The 24688-nt window shown below is 39.1% G+C and overlaps 7 protein-coding genes across 7 annotated transcripts; 5 read left to right on the top strand and 2 right to left on the bottom strand.

The window, feature by feature from the left end:
- Positions 1-106: 106 nt before the first annotated feature.
- Positions 107-781, top strand: BDB00DRAFT_868776 (uncharacterized protein; the record flags this gene model as incomplete). Its single annotated transcript, XM_053126507.1, has 2 exons — positions 107-317; positions 486-781. 2 exons carry the CDS (start codon positions 107-109, stop codon positions 779-781), a joined length of 507 nt encoding a protein of 168 aa, XP_052983195.1.
- Positions 782-952: 171 nt separating this feature from the next.
- On the top strand, positions 953-3573 carry BDB00DRAFT_45721 (kinase-like domain-containing protein). The gene is made up of 8 exons (XM_053117454.1): positions 953-1591; positions 1840-2013; positions 2099-2224; positions 2287-2396; positions 2469-2535; positions 2611-2699; positions 2771-3224; positions 3299-3573. Exons 1-8 carry the CDS (start codon positions 1123-1125, stop codon positions 3322-3324), a joined length of 1515 nt encoding a protein of 504 aa, XP_052983194.1. The 5' UTR covers positions 953-1122; the 3' UTR covers positions 3325-3573.
- A 2270-nt stretch (positions 3574-5843) lies between these two features.
- Positions 5844-8238, top strand: BDB00DRAFT_757219 (ATPase V1 complex subunit H; the record flags this gene model as incomplete). Its single annotated transcript, XM_053118968.1, has 10 exons — positions 5844-6044; positions 6141-6239; positions 6307-6409; positions 6506-6581; positions 6918-7088; positions 7195-7305; positions 7396-7483; positions 7556-7719; positions 7807-7932; positions 8019-8238. 10 exons carry the CDS (start codon positions 5844-5846, stop codon positions 8236-8238), a joined length of 1359 nt encoding a protein of 452 aa, XP_052983193.1.
- A 2996-nt stretch (positions 8239-11234) lies between these two features.
- Positions 11235-13217, top strand: BDB00DRAFT_806050 (Sds3-like-domain-containing protein). The gene is made up of 8 exons (XM_053122235.1): positions 11235-11820; positions 11891-11993; positions 12193-12248; positions 12345-12496; positions 12589-12685; positions 12766-12867; positions 12982-13046; positions 13129-13217. Exons 1-8 carry the CDS (start codon positions 11316-11318, stop codon positions 13189-13191), a joined length of 1143 nt encoding a protein of 380 aa, XP_052983192.1. The 5' UTR covers positions 11235-11315; the 3' UTR covers positions 13192-13217.
- An 801-nt stretch (positions 13218-14018) lies between these two features.
- On the top strand, positions 14019-14755 carry BDB00DRAFT_881788 (HAD-like domain-containing protein; the record flags this gene model as incomplete). The annotated part of the gene is made up of 4 exons (XM_053128103.1): positions 14019-14045; positions 14179-14221; positions 14286-14444; positions 14547-14755. 4 exons carry the CDS (start codon positions 14019-14021, stop codon positions 14753-14755), a joined length of 438 nt encoding a protein of 145 aa, XP_052983191.1.
- Positions 14756-14764: 9 nt separating this feature from the next.
- Positions 14765-16956, bottom strand: BDB00DRAFT_887878 (uncharacterized protein; the record flags this gene model as incomplete). The annotated part of the gene is made up of 9 exons (XM_053128444.1): positions 14765-15416; positions 15494-15580; positions 15676-15822; positions 15895-15969; positions 16041-16203; positions 16311-16444; positions 16523-16594; positions 16673-16704; positions 16815-16956. The coding sequence occupies 9 exons, from the start codon at positions 16954-16956 to the stop codon at positions 15237-15239; spliced, it is 1032 nt and encodes a 343-aa protein (XP_052983190.1). The 3' UTR covers positions 14765-15236.
- A 6053-nt stretch (positions 16957-23009) lies between these two features.
- BDB00DRAFT_785041 (uncharacterized protein) lies at positions 23010-24350 on the bottom strand (the record flags this gene model as incomplete). Its single annotated transcript, XM_053120514.1, has 6 exons — positions 23010-23024; positions 23192-23230; positions 23298-23460; positions 23539-23750; positions 23893-23963; positions 24323-24350. 6 exons carry the CDS (start codon positions 24348-24350, stop codon positions 23010-23012), a joined length of 528 nt encoding a protein of 175 aa, XP_052983189.1.
- Between the last annotated feature and the right edge of the window lie 338 nt (positions 24351-24688).

Raw genomic sequence — 24688 nt, 5'->3', positions numbered from 1 at the left:
TGATTGGCTGTTAAAATTTGTGTGTGTGTGTGTGCGTGGAGTGGGGGAGGCCAGCGTGACAAGCGCATTTGCCTTTATTACTTGCCAAGTATAATCACCCCTATATATGCCTCCCAAGCAGTTAACACCTCACCAAGTTTCGAGTGGACTGTCATATGTACACAAGGAAGCACCTTTCCTGTCCCGATTGAAACGGAATCGGGAAGAGGAAGAGCAAAAGATGCGAAAATTTGAAAATTATGACGATGGACAAGATGACGACGACTATAATGAACTTGACGGCGCGCAAGTGGTGACGCTAGACAAGCATGGGAAAGGTATTGCTGTTTGTGCGCGTGTAGAGTTATTGTAACATGTAGTACAATAACAATAATACGCGTTTTTATTAAATTTAAATATCGTCATTAAGACGTAATCGACTCTTTCTTCAAAAATATGATGCACCATACTCATTTCTCTACACCCAATATATAAAAAAAACACAGAGATCCATCAATCCGCACAGAATGACGATGATGACGACGAAAAGAAGGGCGAGGAAGAGGACGACGACGGCAAAGACGACGATCGGCCTGCCGTAGATGAAAGCGGACGAATCTTATTTCGTGCTAAAAAGAAGAAGCGCAAAGCCCCTGCTGATGGTGATAAGGGTGATGATGCAGGTGCCAGTACAGAAAAAGGCACAGAGAAGAAAGAGTCAAGCGACAAGAAATCAAAGAAAAAGAAGGCCAAGAAAGCCGCCGCCACTGTAAAACTTTCTTTTGACGATAACGACGAATAAGGATCCATCTAGTCGGGGTATGCGCTATCAAATCCTTGGGCTGGCCTGGTCGATCCCTGATTTCTTATTTGCCCAAAGGTCGGCCCCGACCAGAGAATAATACTACTGCAACAGAAATCAGTTGCAGCCATCATAATATATTTCCCATGTACTACACACTGTTACTTTGTTCCTTTGTGAAACAATGGATCCAAGGACAGAGCCCTTTACACTACCCTTTTGGCATAACCAAATAACCAAGCGACTAAAACAGTAATATAGTTACCAAGTACACACCGTTCTATCTTTCTCTTTTCTTTCCATTGTTATTTCTGTATTTTTTTTTTTACTGAATCAGAAACATGACCACTCCTTCTTCACTCCCCTTAACACCAGCTCCTAGCTATCAGCAGCGGAGTCATCGTCATCGTCATCGTCACTTGTCTCCGTCAAAAGTCCCTCTCAGCAATCGCTCACTGCTCAATACATCTTGCTCTGCCCAAATGCTCCTTTCATCGCCAACTCCCCAATTGCGTAAAGCCGCTTCGACCGATACCCTCAAAACCACGCATTCAACTCCTCTACCAACAACAAAGACAGGAACAGCAGGAACACTAGCAGCAGTAGCGAACCCTGTACGTTCCTGTTCCAGCCTGACCTCGACAACGAGTGGTCGTTCGAGTAGCAGTAGCAGCAGCAGCAGTAGCAATATCATTACTGCCCAAGTATCTCCTGCCAGTTTCACAAAGATCAAGCTTCTCGGTAAAGGCGATGTAGGCAAGGTTTATCTCGTCAAACATATCGAGAATGGCAAACTTTTTGCGCTTAAAGGTAATGAATTCATACATATCTAATTCTGGTCGCTATGGTTTACCGTGGCTATGTGGTTGTTATGGAGATGCGTTAGCAACTTATATCTCTGGTTTTGCCTCAGCTTACACCAGGGCTGTATGATTCCCGGCGGAAAGGATCGAGATCTTTTCTTATGAGCCAGTTATTCTATCCTTTTCTACTTTTGTACGATCATTGTCGGAGGTGCACAATAGCTTATATATATATATATGATGTTCTTTTTTTAGTACTATCCAAAAAGGAGATGGTCAAGCGAAATAAGATCAAACGTGCATATGCAGAACAAGCCATTCTTGCCACTGCCAACCATCCATTTATTGTTCCGTTGTACCATTCTTTTCAGAGCAATCACTACCTGTATTTCTGTATGGAGTTCTGTGTCGGCGGCGAGTTCTTTCGAGGTAAAGCATATAGTCTGTTGATGTGCTGGTTGCTGCCAAGCTTGAAACAAAAACTATACTAATTTCTCCAATGTTGTGTGGATAGCATTACAACGACGACCTGGAAGGGTGCTGGTGGAGAATGATGCAAAGTTCTACGCCGCTGAAGTCGTGGCGGCGTTGGAATACCTTCATTTAATGGGAATTGTTTTCCGTGATCTGAAACCAGAAAGTAAGTCATCAAATGCATAACATGTAAGAAAAAGTAAAATTTATGCATGTTATATTATTTAGACATTCTATTACACGAATCAGGACATTTAATGTTATCTGATTTCGATCTGTCTGTACAGTCACCGGCAGCAGGGCGACCTTCCATCATTCAATCATCCCTTCCGTTCTGGGTAATTATATTAAGTTACACTATATACGTTTTATATGATATGTAATATTCATGCGTTATATTTTCTGGTTAGCAACGACCAATGTTGGATACAAAATCTTGTGCAAATTTGCGAACCAATTCATTCGTTGGTACAGAAGGTACGATAATAAAAAGGAGGAGGGGATAATTAGGGGTGAAGAAGAGTATACTGATTATCTTATTGATCCAATTAGAGTATCTGGCCCCAGAAGTGATTGAGGGGAACGGCCATTCGAGCAGTGTGGATTGGTGGGCATTGGGCATCTTTTTGTATGAAATGCTGGTAAGTTAGCAACGAACAGTAATTGCTCCACACATGGCCATTATATTCTAACTTATTCTATTCTTATACAGTTTGGCTTCACACCATTCAAGGGATGCACGCGAAACGATACATTCGATTTGATCTTACACAAAGTTCTCGAATTCCCAGATTTCAGTAGCAATCCATACTATACCGGACCTGGCGTATCCAGCCAATGCAAAACAATCATACGTAAATTATTACACAAGGATGAGACCAAGCGGCTAGGTGCTCGTGCAGGTGCAAGCGAAGTCAAATCCCACGCATTCTTCAAATCGATCAATTTTGCCTTACTACGCAACATGAAACCACCCATCATTCCTGCCAAATCAAATGCTATTGATGCCGTTCACTTTAAACATATGAAGGAAAGCGTCAGTTTCGATCTTGCACGGCAACAGCAGTTACAACAGGAGCAGCAACAACCACCATCACCACCGGCAACAGATGATGATGATGAAAAAACCCTTGATTATCAGGATCCTTTTGCGGAATTTAGCTCAGGTACATTTAAATAGAACCTTGGTCACTTTTTATTGCTAGACGAGATACTTATCTCTTTATTTAATATTTCTTAGTTACTCTGCGGAGAGATTTCCCGTAATCGACAAAAAGAACCACTGCATAGATGACATGTATTCATTTGTCACTTGATACCTCCTATTATAGTACAACATACTACCGTTAATTCCTTTACCTTCTCACATGTACCCACTTGTTTTTCTTGTTCTTGGCTGGCACCTTGTAATTAAAACAATCCATAGTAAACCGGACTTCACATGGAAACACAGTAAAGCTTGCGCTTACTATATATATAAACTTTTTTAAAGGATGTTTAAATCGAGTAATATAACACATGTGTTAAGCTTTCAAGCTGTCAAAAGGGCCAAAAAAGCGACTTTGAAACTCTCAGCGTTTTCTACAAGATACCAGAAAAACTTGATAAAAGAAGTCCACCGTGGCAATAGTTAGGGTGGTCGTTGTTTCTCAATGCTCGCGATATATAGTGATAACAAAGGGTCGCATTTAACACAAAAAGAGACAGACGTTTACTCTTTTTATCCAGCTATACGCGGATATAGCTGAGCATCAGGACTGGTGTTATCATACGCCTTGAATGGCTGAAAAGAGGGAGAAGAGCGTGGGGAGAATAGGGGTGCTGTATGAGGACGTTGCATGGCTTGTGGCAGTGCGGGCACGTCTCGCTGGACCGAAACTGGCCAATATTGCACAGTTGGCTGTTTTCTCGGCGCGTTGCTTTAAATTTTTGCATGCCTTTTGTTGGTGCTTCTTTGATCCGATCCGCCACGAAGCAAAGAAATATAATGTGGATTTGATTCCAGGTAGGCGCCATGCCGAACCAATTTACTGTGATATACTATATAAGGCAGTTTACGTGTGCGATCTTCCTTGCACTGTCTATCGGCATCGTCGATGGCTTTTCTTTGAAATATCTCGCGTCGTTTTAGGAGTTTTGTTGCAAATATTGCAGGGCGCTTAAATTAGCATACCAAGTGTGTGTTTGTGGTTTAAGTAAGGAGGTGCTGTTGTATGTTTGTTCGCTGTCTTGCTCTTGCGTTGCTGCTGTTGCTGCTGCTAATGATGATGATGACGGTGGCAATTGTGCTGGTGACGGTGGAGGTGATGAAGGAGGTGGTGGAGCGGTGCAATTAATCCATCTGTGTATTGCTGACTCGCATCAAAGATGTAAGTGTGAGTCGTCAATACAGTTGTAGCAGCGACAATATGGCCTGGATCGACACCACCAACACCCAATGGAGTATTGCTCTGTAGAGATTCGAGGATAGTCTTTTGGGATAGTTGACTTGAAAAAATATATTCGTAGATGCCATGTGCATCGCATAGGACATGTCAAGTTGACCACACCTCAATCTTTTCATCAAAGGTATTTTTCTTGGCCAGTCCTTGCAGATACAACGCATTTACGACGTACAATTGCAACCTTGCGTTTGAAAAATTGCCTGTAGACTTGCGCAAGCCCTGATTCGACATGGAGGATTGAGACTCTTGCAGCCTGAAGCTCTTGATACAGCTCAGGGACCCCTGCTTCCTTCATCATGTTCCGTCGACGGAACGATCTTCCAATGTCGGCTTGCTTCTCTCCAAGAGTTTCACTTTTATCGCTGAGTAAGGCAGGTAGTCGACTTGTCCTCCTGCGGAATCTCTGTACTTAATTGGTCTTGAGTCTACATGGCATACTTAAGTATAATAAAAGGAAAACGTCTTACTATTATTACTACCACAAGTAGTATTCCTTTATTCTTCTGATGACATTCGTTTGCTTTGTGCTAATTTTACTAACTTTACAGACCGCTTTATTGGCAGAAGAAGTATCAGAACACCGAGCAGATTATATGAAAAAGGATGTATCCGTAACGATTAATCATTGTAATAAGAAACTAAAGAGCATAGCTCTTATATTGCTTAGTAGCTTTCTATCCAAACCGGGAAGACGACCAACAGAACAAATACGTCGTTCATTCCCCGAGCCTTTTTATCGCAATTATTATACATTCGAGCATTTCCCTCAAAAAACTGAAGATACGTTATACCGGTTACAAGTGACATAAAAGTTATGGGCAGCTACGTACAGTACTTTATCCTTAGTTCTGCATTTTCTATAGAGCCAGTAAACCCAGCGGATGTGGACCCAGCGGGTGATAATAATAGCGAAGCGCAATAGGTATGCTATTAGCTAATTTTATGCGTGCATATTGTCGGAATGGTGTCCCTTTGTCTCGTTGTTACACACGATCACACTGGATATAGGACAACCTCTTTGTAATGATCGCCAAGTAGAAAAGCTAGCGAATTTAGAATCATCACGTATTAGGATACAAATGCAGTAGCCCCGGAAACCCTATGGCAACTACAGCTTATTAGTGTGGTAATATATCTTATAACAACGATGTATGTGCTGTCCGGACAAAACTGCATTTTCACGCTCACCTGGGGCGTTTCAGGATCCCTCTTTCTCACTGCATGCGGTACATATTAAGCCGATGGCGCGTTTCCTGATACACCAGACCCTCTCCTTGTTTTTTCTTCCCTTCTCGATTTCTATCGTTTCTTCTCAAAAGCTTTTTAAAACGAACAGCAACAATGCTCTCTGCAGAAGCACCCCTCGTCGACACAACTGTACCTGATTCCAACAATAACAATGTCATTACCACTGACACGGCAACTCCCGCAACCGATACCGCGACAAGCAGCCTCATCGAGGATGTCACACTGACAATCATTGCCCATCCATACCTTGACGAATTGGCTGACAAGATTCGTAACGAACCCATTCCTTGGCAGGTAAAAAGAGAGTGAATGACTTTTAAATTAGCAATGCAGTACGTGTACTTGACCCAGAGGGTGATTGTTGACATGGTAACTATTACTTCAAAACAGGGATATGAACGTGCTGGCTTAATAACAGCAGACGAAGTGGCAATGATTGAGCATGTCGATAATAAGTCACCAGAGGAAGTCACACACGTCATGTCCGAGGTATGTTTTATACGTAAAAGGTCTTGTATCAAAAGTAAGACTTACATGAGTATATTGTAATCATAAGCACGGACTCTATTACGCAGGCATGTACCTGGATCTGATGCATAAATTGGCTCGCGTGGATGCAGTTCAAAAAGTCTTGGTCATGATCCAAGACATGATTGATGGTATACAGTATTTTCCTACTTTGTTAGTAATACCTACTATATGCTTATACGAGCGCTTTATTTACTTTTACAACTATCAATGTATTTAAATAATAGAACACGATGAAAGGATTAAGTTGTTTCATCAAGCGTCAGAAGGCCGCCCTGGCTATCCTTTTGCGCCGTTTCACAAGTAAGGAGAAAGAAACTTTAAAAACCAAAGGGGACTGAGGATATAGAGAAAGAAACCATGCCAGGGGTGGAGCAGCCTTACAAAGTGACTTTTCTAGCATTGTCTCCCATCGAAGCTGAATAGACAATGTGCACTTGGTCTGACGTGGTTTTGTTTGATTCAATCCACAACATAGGGCCTTGCGAATCAATGATGAATTCGTTGGTATCCAATCCAGCAAAATTTTGGCGCTTCTTGTCTGGTAAAAAAGAAACATATCACTCATATACATACATTTCAGCTATGTACTAAAACTTCTTCTGTATCCACCTTTGGACTACATATCATGTTACATAGCTCGACCAAGAACCGAGACATCGACATTGATGACTTTTTCCGGTGGATGACGTTCCAGCTGCAAAGTCGTAATCCCAGTCTTATCGAGCTGAATATCCAAATTCTTGATGCCTTGTTCCATATACCCGCCTACCGAAAATCTTTCTGGAATACACTCCACGCCATGGATTCGTAAGTTTTTAAAAGTGGCATTAGAAATAAGAGATGTATAGAAACTCGATTGAGGAGGCTGGCGAAGAATGAAACTTATCTCTTACTCTTTTCTTCATGTAAATAGGTTTATCAATGTATTGAAGAAAGGCAATTCAAATCCACAAGTGACGTATGAAGCTGTTTTTGCTTTATGGCTATTGACATTTGACGAAGAAATTGCCGCAAACTTGAACAGGTAAGAAACTAGCCTAATAAATCAAAGGGCAGTGAATTTTCTGTTGCTGTAATAACATCAGGTGACTTGACCATGTATGACGCTGTATAGAAAATACGATGTGATCCCTATGCTGGTCGAAATAGCAAAGTCGGCTGTCAAGGAAAAGATCATTCGTGTGGTCGTGGCCACGTTCAAGGTACAATCTTGAAGGGAAAAAGGAAATCTAATATGAGCTTATTAATTGATGCGAGTGGGGTTGATAACACAGAACCTTGTGGAGAAAGCACCCAAGGCCAACTTGTCTGCCATGCTGGTAGCCAAACTGTTGCCGTTTACTGAGCACTTGCACACAAGAAAATGGTCGGATCAAGAAGTTGTCAATGACATTGACTTGATCCAGACCGAGTTGCAAAACAACTTTCAAAGTCTCACGTAAAGTATTACTGACCGGGATGGGTGTGTGTGTCTTATGAGGTGAAGTGGAAGGCTAATGTGTGTGGGTGGGGAGGATGCTTTTAGGACGTTTGAAGTGTATGCCTCGGAACTGGAAACTGGGAAGCTGGAATGGTCGCCACCGCATCAATCCGAAAATTTCTGGCAAAAAAATGCCGTTCGGTTAAACGAAAATGATCACCAATTACTAAAGTAAAAAAACGAATTCACTTTCACACACACACACGCTGCCCCGAACCTCTTTTTGACAGCAACACCATTAACGCTCATCTTTGTAGAATGCTCGCTCGTCTGTTGAGCTCGAACAAGACCGAGATCCTTGCCATCGCCTGCCATGACGTGGGCCAGTATGCCAAATACGCAGGCGCCGATGGTAAAAAGTACCTCCATGATCTGGGCGCAAAGCAGCGTGTGATGGAACTGATGACGCATGAAGATCAAGAAGTGCGCTACTATGCATTATCTGCCACGCAGAAATACTTTGCCATGTCATCTTGAGCGAAAAATAGACCTTTCTCCCTTATTCCACCATCCCCTTTACCCAGACAAGTATAAGAAATTTCCGTTAACAACACATACGCGTCTACTTTTCTCATCATTTTCATAGCTTACAACAATATGTGTTGGGTTTGCTACATTATGATACGCACGCTAAAAAAACTCACACCCTGAGAAATTATTTGAGGTATAACTATGACTTATCACCAAGGTGTACAACGTCTTCTTTCTGTTAGTCTGATGAAGATTAAAAGGGTTTGAGGATATTAGTGGATAAGCTATTTGTACTGTGCTATTTGATAAAAATGAACTGCTCTGTATACCACATTTTGCCCGAGGAAAGAATCTAAAGAAGCGATGAAAAAAATATATAATATATTCAACGCATGGACGTTTGCGGTGACGCTGCCCATATGTAAAAAGAGGGATGGATGTTAGCCAGTGTCTATTCTTCTTGCTCGACAGCGTTAGAAATGACGATAAAGAAGAGTGTCGTGGTTATATACCTGCGGACCGCCGCGGCGCGTACATAACCGCAAAGGACCTACGCTAGATCTTGAAAGTTGGGACCAGTCTACAAGGAAACACCTTCAATTTAGATGTCCCTTCTTTATTTAAGAACACAGCACATTCTTGACTAATAGAGGAGATGAAGATTGCAGCGTACCAGCTCTTGGCTATCGAGTCAGGAAGATCCAAAGGAAAAAAGAGAAAAAATGCTGTAAGTGCATATGATGCAATGAAAAAGAGGCTCTCTTATGTGATTGATCACTACCACAGTTTCTTCCTCAAAGCATCGTGTGGAGGCTACAATCGTCATCACCCATTCAAACTACAAACAAAGCTAGCACGACCTGATGAGCTTCTGCTCATTGTTACAGTATATCTTTGCAGCCAAACTGTCAAATGTTCCACATTTTCAAGTCTGGATCAGCTGTTATGGGAGCAGTGTGCATAAGAAAACATAAATTTCATCCCCACCATCGCGTCTCCTTGCTTCTCATCTACTTTTGAAGCGCCACAAGCATTCCTTTCGAATTTAAAGCACAAAGCAAGAAACCAGGACACCATGGCTATCTCGTAGAGTCCCTTATCGCCATAGTTTAAATAAAACATGTGTACGATGAGGAGCAAATCAGTCCAGCAGTCGACGTATGTTACACTTGGCTTTGCTTGTGGATGAACACAGTATAAAGTAGACATCAAATCAATAACATGGGTCATTTAGCAGAAGAGCTGTGCCGCCGTATATTGCTATAAACTACAATCTTGAATCAATATGTCATAGTATGTGTATTAATAGCAGGGGACAATCCATTGCCACACACAAAAGAGATGTAGCTACTACATATTTTTGTAAGGCCCCAGGTTAACTTTGCAGTTCCTTGTCATCATCTGAAGGATGTACAGGTATTGTTACGCGATTATAATATGTTTTTCTCCTCAGAAATCACAAACCAATAATCCTCCCTATCTCGATATGCATCATCCTTCCGTGCGGACCTTGCGGGAGTTTGGAAAATATAGACATCAGAGCATCAAGCACACATAAACCAAAGCTTAGGATAAACTCACAAAATAGCAACATGAGCAAGATCAATTTTCAAGCCGTTGATTAAATAGCGTGTAGATTTTTGTAGCTCGGACCGACACAGATTTGCTACGACGTTATTCGCTTCCTTGACATCATGACGCCCAGCCTTATATATGTGGCTGTTGATGTTTTTTAAAGTTACCGCTTACCAGCTGGTATACATAGATCTGTGATCTACTTTGTATATCTGGCTGATTTGTAGCACCATAATCAAGTTGGATTGTACTTGGGTTCATACTTCAATGATGGATTCGTGCGTAGTCTTCCTTTTTGAAGCTGCAGTTTTTCTAGATATTCTACAATTATCAGCATACACAGTGAGTACTACACAGTGCAAGGGAAAATAACGTTAAATAATCTCATGACTACAGACGTGCGACCGTGATACTTCATCATCGTAAAAAGCTAATATGTCCCTTTCTCGTTGGCTATTATCAACTTTTATGTACAAAAAAAAGTGAAGACTAGTTATAATAAGCACGAAGGTAAGCAAAGTGTATCAGCCAGGCTTTTCCATCGCCTTAAGCCCGTCTAACAAGTATTTATCTAACGACGTTTAGCGTTCCTGATGCAGTATATGACCACATGTACAGATCTTAATCTTGAGGGTAATGGTCTTCAGTGAGGTGTTGAGCAAGACAATTCCAATTCTTCGAGCCAATAAAAAGAGAGAAGAGCAAAAAAGCAAGTTAAAACGGTGCAATGGCCACTATATAATCCGAGAAGAATGAGACTACTCTGCATAAACTGCTACTCTGCAATCAGGTTGCATTTATTCTTGGTGGCTTATGAGGAAAGGGCGGGCTTGAAGCTCTAGGCTCGCCATTAACTAGCCTCCCGCTCCGCTTCGGTTTGTGAAAACGTTTGTTGTAGAGCTATGCCCATTGCCTCCATGCTAGAAGCGGACAAGCCTTTCATGTTTGCTACGACTACGACAGGACGACCAGCAACAGCGGCCGATCTTGCTTCTACTGCCGCACCACCCACTTCCAAGCCAGCCACCGCCAATGGCGACTCTTCGTCACCTACCGTTGCCCCTGCTTTACAGCGAACCTCATTGCAACAAAAGCAGCCATTTGCCCATTCGCCTGCAACAACACAGCCTCCTCCTCTCCCTCCTTCCAGTACAGAGCAACAGCATCGTCCTCCACCGTCTGCAACACAGGCTACAGCGGCGACAACAACAGCAACAGCAGCAACAAACACAGTAGCATCGTCGTCTTCGTCACCGTCACCGTCACCTTCTCCATACTACCATCCACACCAGCACCAGCACCAACACTCAACAACTCACCAGCACCAACACCAGCATCACCACCATAACCACAGCCATAGTCATAACCATACCACAACACATTCTCACCACCACCATCACCACCACCACCATACAGCAGCAGCGACAACAACAGCAGCAGCAGCAGCAGCAGCACCAGTACACCACCACCACCCTGCCATTGCTGCTCCTCAGGATGACGATCACTACATGTACCATCAACACCACCAACAGCAACAACAATTGTATGAGCGTCATGACCACCATGACTACCACCGGTCAAACAATGGTTTAGCTGGAGGTGTATATTCTCCAAGACGGCCACCTCCACCACCACTGCCTCACCTACACCACCATGCTACTTCACAACCGTACCATGTCCACCATCACATTCAACAGCAGCAACCACCTCTACCACCGCATTCCTTGCCTCCGCGACCTCAAGCGTTACAGCAACAACCGTCTTCGTCTTCTTCGTCGTCGTCGTCGTCACTGCAGCAGCAGCCAATTAATACTACGACTGTCATTGATGAACAACACCGCTATTCTACTACTAATGCCGCTGGTTCCAATGCTGCTGCTGCTGCTGCTGCAAACACGACTACTCATACTATAACGACGGCAACGACAGCAACCGCGAATAATAATAATAATAATGGTAATAATAACGGTCTATATCTCAGCGAAGCAGACGAGTCTGAGGCGTGGTATGAAGGTAAGCAAAAAGAATGCTTTTCTCTGTTTCTGAAAAAGTATGAAAACTCACTTTTTCTTCTTCTTTATAGGACATACTGAAGGTGCGACGGACAGCAGGAAACAGAAGAAGCGAAAAGAATACAGCACACGCCTAGACAAGATTAATCTGGATTTCATGGACAATAAGGATCGGTAAGTTTATTTGATATTTTGAATGTGCACTACTGTATGAATGGTTAGAGGGCTAGGTGTGGGTGGAGGTGTTGGGGAAGAAAGATGGTGTGGGAAGAAGCAGAGGAGGTGTGTAAAGGATGATGATGTGCAGCAGCATAGAGTCGGTTGCGCAGATTTTTTTTCTCATGCTTTTTTTTTTTCATTCTTCCGGGTATAGAATTTATGCGGACAAATCAAATGCGATTCAAAAAGAAATCAAGCAAGTCCATAATCGTAAGCTTGTTTACCCCACGGGATTTGCTTGATAATGTGGGGATACCATAGTAGCTAAAAGAGTGTTGACGTAACAACAACCACAATTAATCCTAGATACGCATACATCGTACGTCGAAGGTGTTGCTGAGTTAGAAAGGGTACGGACAACGACGATCAAGGAAGGCCGCTTGTTTCAACAATACCAAGAGCAAGTAACCGACACTCAATTCAAGCAAGAAATAAGCCATGCTGAGGAAGAGTACATGGTAACGTATCTTTTCTATTGTCTATGTTGAAAAGGGCGGGAAGGAGGGGGTTAGAGAGGACAGCATGCTGACACAAGCGGGTATATGTTTAGGCTGAAAAGCAAGAAATGCGCGAAAAGCTGTTTGCGACCCTCGAAGAAAAACGGCGCAAGCTTAAAGAAGAAAAGGACAACTGTGAACTTGCATACGGTAAGCCCGACATAGCTACTATCGAATAGATCTGGGGCGGTTTGCTGCTGTTGACTTTTGGTAATAACCCTCTGTTGTAGACATGGCGATGGAGTCGCAAGCAAGAATGCTCAAGCGAACATTGCGGAAACGCGGTTTAGAACAAGTTGATAGCAAATCCATTAAGCGGAAGCAGCTGTCTGATATCCTTTTTACAACTACAAAACCAACCCGCACTAGTCGGGCTACTCTGCATAACAGTTCATTGTTAGCGTCATCATCCTTAACTTGTAGATATTCCTCCTATCCGTATATACGCCCGGCGCTCGTGTTCAGACTCAAGGACCATGATTTACAATCCGATTTTCAAGCTATGCAAATCGTAAGTGTGTGCTGGTTGTTGTTGCTGTGTGCGACAGGATGTGGATCAGTGGTAATCTCATGCTTGGATGAAAACCATACAGGAAGCATTAGCGACGACGCCTACGACGAGCAAAAAAGCAGCCAATGCAAACAAAAAGAAGTAGTAGTGGATATACCTTTGTTCTGTCTTTTTTCTATTCTTTTCCATTCTTCCTTTTGTTATTCATTTTGTCTTTTGTAAATATAATTCTTTCTCGTCTTCTACCAAAATAGTCCTTCTTTCTCTCTCTCTTCCTCTTCTCTTTCGCATTACAACGTTCCTCGCTTCTCTGCTATTCTCACGTAGCAAAGATTAAAAATACGCACCACACACAAACAAAAGAAACGAAATCCCCAGGATATATCTAACCCCTCTCGTAAATTATTCCTCTTTTCTTGTTTTATCTGTCTATCTCTCTCTCTCTCTCTCTCTCTCTCTTTTCCTCTCTTGACAAAATACTATTAAAAAAGGTCGTTACTCCAATTACCATAGTGCTTGCACAGTGTGTGTCACGCAGAACGTTCGCGATCAGACGTGCTTCGATCAAATCATGCGGGGATTTCTTGTTAATGCACGAGGAAAAGAGAGTGACTCGGGAAATTTACTTCACGCACCCCTTTTTCTACTTTTTGTGTGTCCCTCAACAAATGGCAGCAGCTCCAAAAAAAGCGATAAAACTAGTATCGTTTGACGCGTATCAAACATTATTCAAGCCTAGAGGCAGTACAACAGCTCAATACGTAACATCATCTTTTCTTCTTCTTTCAACTCTTGAATTGCTTTATAGTCATTCAATTTAATCCGTTATCGTATGCGTATCATACTCATATGCAGGTGCTGGAAGCGTCCAACGTAGGCATCCCCGTATGTCGTGAGAATTTGACAAAGGCATTCGGCCCTGTCTTCAAAAAGCAAATGGAAAAGCATCCATTTTACGGTTTTAAACAAGGAATGAACCCTAGACGTTGGTGGGAAGAGGTAAAATGAGCAGGCCATTGTCATATTGTGAGGAGAGGCAGGGAACTGTAATATTCTCATCAAGCACCAGCGATCATGTTACACGGCATATATATAATAAGCTGATGTCATCGCATATCCCGATGCTTTCTAGTTGGTGTATGATACATTCGTGTTTTCAGGCGTGCCAAGGACAGGTACTTTGTAATAAGCTACCCTGAGAGAGATAGACACTTATCCATGAAAAATGTGTTTTTCTAGTTCTGGATCCCAAGTTTGATAAGTTGTTCGACTCCCTATACATGCGGTTTACTTCGGATCAAGGATACACTGCATTTCCTGATACAATCGACTGCTTAAGAATGCTTAAAAGACACAAGATATACACCGGTGTGATTAGCAATTCTGATGAACGATTGAGTAAGTAGCGAGCTATGCCAAACTCATCTTCACACGAGTTAAAGTGACTAGTATAACTGGGTTTTTATCGTACATGTCATCGCTGCTGCATTTGTTTTATAGCCGATGTCCTGAAAAGTCTCAAGTTGACGGACCATTTGGATTTCGTGTTGCCGAGTTATCGTGCAGGTTTCGAAAAGCCGTCCAAGGAAATCTATGATCAAGCACTTAGACTGGTCAAGCCAGCCGTAGCGCCCGACGAAGCATTACATGTTGGCGATGACATCAATACTGATTATCGAGGTATTATACCAGTATCTTCCCCCGCATAGTTTATGATTTTCTAACACTCATACATTAGGCGCGCGTAGTGCAGGATGGAACGCTCTGTTATTGGAACGAGGTACGCAGTGTAAAAGAGATAGAGATCTTATGGCGCGATCATAATCGCTTCTTCTTTTTTTTTGATATATGTACTTCATGAATAGGAAAGCTGTCCTACGAGGAGCCCTCATTTGCAGCACAAATTGGATCCACACGACCTGACTCTATAGTGACATTGCATGACTTGTATCCTCGTATCGAAAGTGGTTTTTATAATGTACAAAAATGAAAAAAGCACTAGACAGAAAGAAAAGCACGAGTGCGTGGTGATATGGGATTTATAGAACAGGCAGAGAGGATGTGCATGTAGTGTGCAAAAAAGAAAGGGAGGAATGAAGGACTTATCGGATGAATCTAAGTAGGAACAGAAGATTGTTACGTTAATCTAAAGTTTCGCTATCTGCTCAGTTTAACAGGAAATAAAAAGACTCACGTGGCATCAATTTGTTTAACTTGAGGTAACGCTAAATTCACCTTGTTACGATACGTCGCTCGGCTATCGGTTTGCATGGGGTTTCCTTCAAGGTAAACGGTGTTTAGTTCTTTTAGACCGCCAAGCTCTTTCGTCAACTCGGCAAAGCATGGTGCCTCGAGTAGATTATTATTTGCCTAGCAGGATCGTTGATCATTAGTATAAACAATCCACTCACAGACACTCCTAATATTATCTTCCAGTGTTATCTTACCCAGAACTCCTCCAAGTTTGCAAGATGGGACATGTTTTCGATATGTTTGATGCGGTTGTTTGCGATATCAATTGTCGTGAGTTTAAGCTATGAATAAATGATGCTCAAGATATTAGCTTCTTCTCTATCCCTGTTTTGAAGACACATCCTCTACAGAAGAAAAAGGATAGGGTGTGCCTTACGTTCTTTTCTAGACCCTCAATCTTTTCGATAGCATTGTGTGAAAGGTAAATCTCTTCCAGGTTGTGAAGTTCCTCCAGACCTTCAAGCTTAGTAAGTCGGTTGCTTTGGATACTTAAAATCCGCAGATTGGCAAGAGGACTCAAATTCTATGTCAATTTGCCGATTGTCAGAGAGCTCTTTAGCTAATGATCCCGCCAATGAAAACGTGTATATTTTACCTCCAATCGAGTAATCTTGTTCTTTCCCAACCACAACTGTCGTAGTTGTACAAGCTTGTCAAGATTCTCAATAACCTATACAGATTTTTATAATTTGTTTAGCAAAATGCGAAGCTATTATTTGCATCACTACTAGTGCTACTTACTCGGATCTTGTTGGCACCCAATTCCAGATTAGTCACTTGAACAAGGGTATCTAGATTCTCGATTTTTGAGATACGGTTGCTGACGAAATAGATATCCTCGAGATTGGTAAGCGTATCAAGGTTTTTGATATGCTTGATCTTGTTGAAAGAAAGATCCAGAAATCTGCCAAAAAAAAGAGTTTGATGTTGATTAGTCAACAATCTATAAAACCTCTCCACCACCACAAAATCCTTGCACTGCCTGTAATCAAAATGGATTGGGATATTCACTTTAGTTCCGTGAGTTGTGAAAGACCACGAATGTGTGAAATCTTGTTATCGTAAAGATCCAGTTCTTTCAAAGTTGTGCGCAAAGGTTCGAATCCTTCAATATCTATAATCAAGTTTTGACGTAGACAAATACGCTAGATATCAAGATACGTAGTTTGTTGGATGTTTTTAGTATAAGCGGATTATTTATATCTTTCTTTAGCATTACCAACCTCCAAATTCATAAACCGTTCAAGACCTAGTCTTGGAATAACTGAAATACGATTATGGATAGCATCGATTTCCTAAAGAAATATATATATAGCAGGACTTAGCAAAACCTCGTTTTAGTATTGTTTTTCGGTGAACTATGAGTAACGAACCTCGGTATCGTCAGGGTAATCGTCCAAGAGGCCTTTTGAAAAGCATGAAAATTTTGTTCGTCGTTGTAGTTGTCGTCAGTATTCAACAGATCATCTGTAATTGAGGCTTTATACTCTACCGAATTCTATAGATTAACTCTACCTTCTTCGACATTGTCGTCTTGAACAGCTTCGACCTCGTCCTCTTCAACGTCTGAGGCATTTTGGTCACCAGCAACATTTTTGGAGTCGCCAACATCACTGGTTTGATGCTGTGCTAATTCATCAGAGTTTGTGGCCTGCATTTTCTACGTAAAAAAAAGCAAGCTGTGCCCGTCTTTCTCATTTTTTGTCGCGTGTTATAACAATTGATGCAAAATTGTTTCTCCGAAAAAGCTTCTCAGCTAAGCTTCTTTGCATTATGTGCAAGGAACCTTATTGCGAGCCATTGATGTCCTTCGCACCAATGCTAATGGCCTGGTAATAATTGCATACGCACACACAACTATGGTTGACACTGGGTCGACAAAAAGGCCGATGTGTACTACTTTGCCGAATTGGCTCATAGTGGTTTCTAGCAAGGGTTTTTAATTTAGCAGGCGAGAGAAGCAGGAGTTGCTCTAAATTAACTCGTACACATCATTCTCGGCTTGGAGAGTGATAGTACCCTTGACAGTACGAGATCTAACAGTGAGACCTGTCGTACATACTGTCGTACAGGACTCCAAGTCGTCGAACGAAACGATAGCGCCATTGAAGCTTTTAGGCGGTGGAGTGTGTCTAACAGCAGTGGGGTATTGCTTTTTCATATCGCCATAAATTTTTGAGGGTGCGAGCCCATATCACAGAAGTCGAAGAAAGCGCTGTTCGGTCCATTGGAGCGAATCCACTGGCGATTAGCACGTTGCGTCGATACGGGTGCTTTTGCAGTGGTGTCTTCCAAAGCGGTGATGGGTTTGCCACAAATCATTCGTTTCATAGGAGTGGAAATTCTGCCACTGTTGCACAGGCGACAGTTGTTGGTGCTGTGTCGCCGAATTGCTAGGCGACGCAATGGTGTTGGTTGTCATACAAAGTTAATTTGTTTTCTTTTTTTGGCTTGGACTGTAAGTAACAGTAACTTGAAATCAATTGATTGTTATTACAAAACACTGATTTTTAACTTCTATTAGTATATAAGTATGGGCTTTTTTAATTGGCATGAAACCAAAATTGTAGTAGTATTTGTAAGCTAACAAAGTATAGGGTGTTTATTTTGACAAGAAAAAAATGTGAATAAACGTGCCAACGAAACTTTCTTAAATGATAAGAGCAACCCGATATACAAAAGTTATTCGATAAAAAACAAATGTTAATGAATCAAAGGAATAAGATATAAGATATACAAAATGAAAAATATGCATTACAGAGTTAACGCAATACAATGTAGAGAAAGGAATATTTGTATGGATATAATCGATTACTTTTGGGAAGAGGATGATGAGTTGGATGCAGTGGCTTTTTTTTTGGAAGAGGATGAAGAGTTGGATGCGGTGGGTTTTCTTTTTTTTGGAGTAGGTATTGGAGTAAAACAGGGGGGAATGGAAAGAATTTTTGCAGGTTTCTTAAATCCATACTTGAGAACTCCATCATTTGCTTTTTTAGTATCGATGCTTTTAAGAGTGTTTTCCATTTGCATCTTGGTTCCATGAATCGTTTCAAATATCGGTTTGATTAACTTGATAAAATTGCAAGGTTTTTCCAGATACTGCAGTTCTTCTGGGAATCTCGATAAACGATATACGTATCCTTTTGGATTGTCTACCACCAGTTGATTCATATAGAGGCCTGAATATAAGGAAAACATATTTTTAGACAATGTTTTAAAAACCAATACATCATGACCATTAAAAACAGCATACCAGATATGTTGAATCCGCATATCATAAGATCATGTTGAATGCCGGGATATATTCGCATCACTCGTAATAACATGTCCTTCATAGTTTTAGGGCACTTCAACTCGAGTTCATTAATCGCCTTGTTACTGTCTATTCTTAAATCCAAGCCAATTTCGGTAGTCTCATATTCATTCATTGTTTGCGGTGTATAGAATAAAAGATCAGTTCGTGTCCCAAGAAATCGCCTAGGGGACCGGCCATGGTTATGATGATTTTAATGCGATCTAGTAATACTAGATGACTTATTAGCTAAGATATATCAGGATAGCCAAATTAATTTTTATTGAAATAATTCATGCACGAATGTCTTGGCATGCATACATTTAAATTTTTAGAAAAAATAAAAATTGAATTTTTTTTTTAAATATAAAAATAATACCACAGAATATAAAGCAAAATATATTTGTTATATTTTTTATTTTTATTACTTCAACAATAGACATGAACCAACTCAACCTTCTCGCATTCTTAGCCATTATAGCTGAATTTGTTCCTATTTTAGGAATTACATTGACGCTCTCAATTGAAAGAGCAAAACACCTTGCTGAAAACCATCAGCATATTGAGTATGAACCTCTTATCACACAACTGAGGTCAGAACTCGAAAAAGACCTTACACAGGCTAAAGTAGATAAAAAAAACTAAAGATAATGCACGCAATAAAATCATTAGAAGAATTCGAGCATATGTGAGATTCATCAAATCCTCAAATCCTCAATTTTCCGATGCAATGTTAGAGGGTAACACCTCTGGTGCAGATTCCTCGCAGGGCGGCAAAGAATTCCGATTCCAAAACACTAAAGGGCTGTTCACATATATTTGTAAGGACTTCTATTTAACAAAAGAACAAATCATGGAATGGTTTATAAAACATGAACGTATTGGTTATCGAATTGAAAAGGCAATTGCATGTGATGAAATTGCACCAGAAACCAATGAGAAACATGTACACATATAGATACAAATGGCTGAGCAGTTCGACACAAAAACAGCACGTAAAATTCTTTACTATTGATGGTGTTACTCCAAATATTAAACCAGGTGGTAATCCACAAAAGTCTATTAGCTATTGTATGAAAGGAAAAGATTATATTTGTTATAATATGGATCCAAATTATGAAATTAAAACCAGAAAAATGCACCAACAGTTACTTAGATATCAATTAATTACTAAGCAGCTTAATATGCGGAAGGCTACCGAAATATATCCAGAATTGCTATGGAAATATGATACTGTAAAATCAAATTTAAATTCTTACTTTCATGATGCAGATATGGAAAATAACCCTGGAAATAAATTACATATGTGGTCTATGTTTGGTATTGAAACAATGTTTGGTGGTAAAAATAAGATACCACAATACTGGATTGTAGGTCCATCAAATGTAGGTAAGACATATAACATTGATGTATTAGAACAAGGTGGCCATCGAGCATATCTAATGAATAAAGAAAATGATTGGCCAGATTATAAGGATGATGATTATGAGTTTATGTATAATGAAGAAACAGGTTCTGATTTCAAGTTAACATTTTTAAACCAAATGTTTTAAGGAACACGGTTAAAACTTAATGGCAAATTCACAAAGTCAATAACTAAAAAGAAAAATATACTAATAATACTGAATAGTAACTATATGGCGCACATGTTATACAAAAATAAATCAGTATATGAGTTAGAGCCAGCGCTCAATCGTTTATATATTATCTATGTTGATAAGAGCCGTAAAGGTCATATAATATGGGATCCATACACAATGAAGGTGAAGGATTATGAAAATAAATTCATATATTATGAAAACATGGATATGTATGAGGACTTATACAAAGATGAATTCGAAAACGAATACCAAGATCAGCATACATTTATCCGTTATGCACATAATAGTGGTCAGGATGATATTAGAAAATATATACTGATGGATAAAACAGTAGAGGAACTACAAGAATTAGCTGATACAGAAGAATATATGAAGGAACAAGAAGAAAAACACAATAGAAATAATACACAGAACAATAAACAACATAAACCGCCTCAACAAAATAATAGAGGATGGTCAACTGTAAAGGTACCACCATCAGCAGATTGTAGGCATTGGGAAGATGTGTTTAATGATATAAAATGTGATGATGTTGTAAATGATACTACTGATTAGGAAAACCCACCAGAAGATATAGAGAAACATATATACATAGATGTAAGTACATCTGAATCAGAGAAAAGCAGTGACTGCAGCATACCAAATAATATACCAAAACGTAAAAAGAAAAAAAGACACAATAAAAATAAACGGAGAAACAAGCAAATAGTAGAAGAAATACAGCCAAAAGAATATTTTAAAAAGCATAAGGATATAAAACAGGCTATAATAGATGATATAGATATAACAAAAGAAACTGACGTCAAAAATAAATCAACAGATACTAATATAAGTACAAGTATAACTAATGAATGCATAAAACATAAATATAATTGGGCAAGTAAACGAAAGGTTGATACAGTCAGTTTCAATATGAGATTTTTTAATAAGCAAATAAGTAAGAAATTAATTTAGAGCTGAATACCATGTGTGGCCATATATTCATGTAGCATTTCCCAGGAATTAAACTTATCAACTGTTAACCAACTATTATCCTTTACACTATATCCAACCCACTTAACCTCAGATATGTACTTATTATTAGTATACATATGTCCTACAATCTTCTCAATTTCATATGAATTACTATATTCTATATTTCTCTGTTCTCTTTGATTTTTTCTCTTGCGTTTAGATGTATTATTTTCAGTTTCGTCCTCACTATCTATAGCCATATCTATTGATTGATTAATGTTAAGCTGTAGAAATTTCTGCTGCATGTCAACCATTTCGTTATATTCAGTATTTACTTTTTGCTCATTTGAAAATACCAAGTCAAGTTTGTTTTTCTTACTTGGGAATTCAAAATCTTTTCCATACCATAATTTATGACGTGGTTGTACCTCTATATTATACTTACAGTATTTACAAATCGCCATATATTAGTAAGAATACAAGCAACATGAAACTGAATATTATAATATCTTATATCAGATATTTGCAATGCTGCACGATTATTATTAAATCGTTCAAATTTAGAGCCTAACATAGAAAACTGTGCTTCTATTGCTGAACGAAATGATCCAAACTTGTTATTAAAGTATGTCTCATTGATTGTTAACTTTTGTCCTGGTTCTTTTCTTATGGGATGTAAAAAATTACGATCATAAAAACTATATCCAGCATCTGTCGCATTATCTTTAAACTTTTGTATAAATAAATTATATCCACCATCCATTCCTAAACAATCAGCCTCACTTATTTTTTTATATAGTTTCATATTAATAAACATAGTACCATCATTTCCAATAGCACATTTTTCAGATACTGAAACATGTGTAATTATTTCATTCATATCCTATATAACTTGTGTACGTACAGCTGGCCCTTTTAATTTATATGAATATAATTGTGAATGTGACTCATTTGGTTTATAAAACTTTATTTTACTATCATGTCCATCAATAAATAGTGTAACATTCTTAAAACCATCTGGATTGTTTATTATTGCTGATAGAATGCGAATACGTGGTGATGAGAACATACTATCTAGATCTTGTTTTACCTTTTTATTCAATTCATTATAGTTAGTAATCCAGAACCGCTTATATAAATCATAAAATGTTGCATACGGCATAACAGTATGTATATCCTTTCCTGATACACCTGATACCATATGATATAATAATGCAAGTCCTTTTTCAATCTCGCGGTATGGCCCTGGATATTCAATATTTCCATATAAAACTGTAAGAAAATAAAATACAGGTATAAATCCAAATCTATTAAGTAATACATCCTTTATATCATTTATTGTATTATTCTTCATATCTTTAATAGCTGTTCTCTCTATGATTAAATCTATGTTGCATTTCAGGCTAAGATTTATCAAGAAAAGTCCATTTATTATCAAATAAATTTTTAATTTCAATATCGAGTTGTTTAGTGTGTTGTGTTGTGTTCATTTTTATTTGTTGTTATGTGCTTTAAACAATCGCTCTTTTTTTTCTTGTAGGAGGCTACCAATAAAAATAAAAAATTCTTTTTATTGTAAATCAATAATTAATTCGGCCACTGATGGTTATACTGATCATAGCAATTTTATTATCTATATTACAGCTAGTAGATTATAATTGGTTAGACAACTAATAGTAGGACGCCCTAGGTGCTTCAATTCGATCTGTTTAGTTGTTTTTTTTTGAATTCTATTGATGGTTGATTTTTTTCGTAATGCTGATGCATAGCTGGTTTTTTTACCACTGTACCAAGTAAATCAGATTATATAATTATCTTGTTAACAATGATGGTATAATAATTAAAAGAAGATTCAATATGTACCTAGTAATCGTTATTCTTGAATTATTGTCGAAGCATAAATAGATTATCTGCCACACACGATGGAGCATGTCTGACTCGGATTTTACATCTCTTTTTAAAAAACTATAATGATATAGTTCCAATGCATTTATAATTGAGGTTTTCAACCAATAAACTTCTGGATCTTGTTTTGGGTTGAATACTTGTTCGTTCACTTTGTTCCAAAGGTCATCCAATGTGGTCTATTTAAATTATTCATATCATTTAACATTTTTTTAGTGTATGTTTTGTTTTGTTTTGTTATATTACCAAATTATCAAACTGTTGCAAATATTTTTCCATCTTGGATGACAAGGGTGGCAATTTTGGTGGGTTGAGATTAATGATTTCTTCTCTTTCTTCTTCAGTGAAATAAGTGGACCAAATTGGATCCAAAGGGTCCATTATCATGGAGTGTGTACCTCTAAAAATGCTATAAAATAAATAAATGTTGTATATCAACAACAAAAGAAAATCGCTAATGACAAATGAAAATAAAATATGTACGTACTGTTCCAACTTGTTCTCATTTGCACATTGTTGCATCACTTTTTCAACTCTTCTACCAGTACATGATAACGTCCACATTTTTTTATCGATTAAACCTTCATAAACTGAATCAACGTTATCGGCTTCGATTACTGATAACAAATGACGTCCTGAATTGTTGCTGCTGCTTGTACTTGATGTTGTAGATAGTTTTTGTGATTCAGAAGTTGGTGTCTATGTTATGAACGTATAATTGTATATACACAAAAAAATAGTGTTGAAAAAAAAAGTTTGTAAAAATAACCAAATGGTTTAAAATGGAATGCATCAAAAACACAAAAAGCAACAATAATAACAAAGATCTATATGGACGTACCTGTGAATCAAAAACCTCAACGGATGTAGGACTATTGATGACAGCAGAATGGTTGATGCAGTTGAGTATAGCTTAGTACCAATCGGGGTTACCCAAAACCTTAAAATGGTGAAAGAAATAATGCTCAGTAAGCAACATGAAGAAATATACTCATAACAATAATAATCGAGTGATGTTGAGAGAAAGAAAAAAGAGTTATACTAACGGGTTTTTTATCTAAACTTGCGGCAACCGACTTGTACTTCCTGCTCTAATACTGCTTAATATCAAAGTCTTTTGGGTAAATATGCTTAGGTACTTCAGTTGTTACAAAATGTTCGAGTGTTGGGTATTCCACAGAGTCAAAATATTGTAAAAGCGCTATGATAACCAGAAAAGTAGTTAGTTCGTAGTCACCAAACAGCTATTTTTTAAGTCAAAGATTCTTTACAATCTGTATTGGTGTCGTTGGTTTCCATGGTGAAGAGTAAGGGTTAGTTTCTTAGAAACAGGCTTTTTGGGGCAGGTCTATTTGCACACCCCCTCGTGATGTGCGTGACTTAACATTGTCTATTATATTATAGATAGATTGGCAATAGTGTGATGTCTGCTCATTTGGATCTCAAGTCAATAGAGGGGTGGTGCAAATAGCCGTTCCCCCATAGACACAAACAAGTGATCATTGTGCATGCCTTGCCTTCATCAAATGTCCGTTTGGTCTCTACACAATGAGAGGGTTTTTTTTGTTCTTTTATTTTTTTTAAGCTAAGACCGCTACTGTCATTATTATCATAGAAATGTCCAAGTGATCATTGTG

The sequence above is a fragment of the Zychaea mexicana genome (genome assembly GCF_025766255.1).
Source record: "Zychaea mexicana strain RSA 1403 chromosome Unknown BDB00scaffold_11, whole genome shotgun sequence".
Classification (NCBI taxonomy): domain Eukaryota; kingdom Fungi; phylum Mucoromycota; class Mucoromycetes; order Mucorales; family Lichtheimiaceae; genus Zychaea; species Zychaea mexicana.
The sequence above is the reverse complement of the archived record's forward strand: the minus strand, read 5'-3'. Positions and strand labels throughout refer to the sequence as shown.

What these genes read in the sequence shown, in the direction of transcription:
- BDB00DRAFT_45721 (XM_053117454.1), top strand. Translation starts at nt 1,123, where the DNA reads ATGACCACTCCTTCTTCACTCCCCTTAACACCAGCTCCTAGCTATCAG. An exon ending in AATCATCCCTTCCGTTCTGG is followed by an intron (nt 2,397 to 2,468) that starts GTAATTATATTA and finishes TTTTCTGGTTAG; the next exon opens with CAACGACCAATGTTGGATAC. An exon ending in TCTTTTTGTATGAAATGCTG is followed by an intron (nt 2,700 to 2,770) that starts GTAAGTTAGCAA and finishes ATTCTTATACAG; the next exon opens with TTTGGCTTCACACCATTCAA.
- BDB00DRAFT_806050 (XM_053122235.1), top strand. Translation starts at nt 11,316, where the DNA reads ATGTACCATCAACACCACCAACAGCAACAACAATTGTATGAGCGTCAT. An exon ending in TTCATGGACAATAAGGATCG is followed by an intron (nt 11,994 to 12,192) that starts GTAAGTTTATTT and finishes TTCCGGGTATAG; the next exon opens with AATTTATGCGGACAAATCAA. An exon ending in ATGCTGAGGAAGAGTACATG is followed by an intron (nt 12,497 to 12,588) that starts GTAACGTATCTT and finishes GTATATGTTTAG; the next exon opens with GCTGAAAAGCAAGAAATGCG.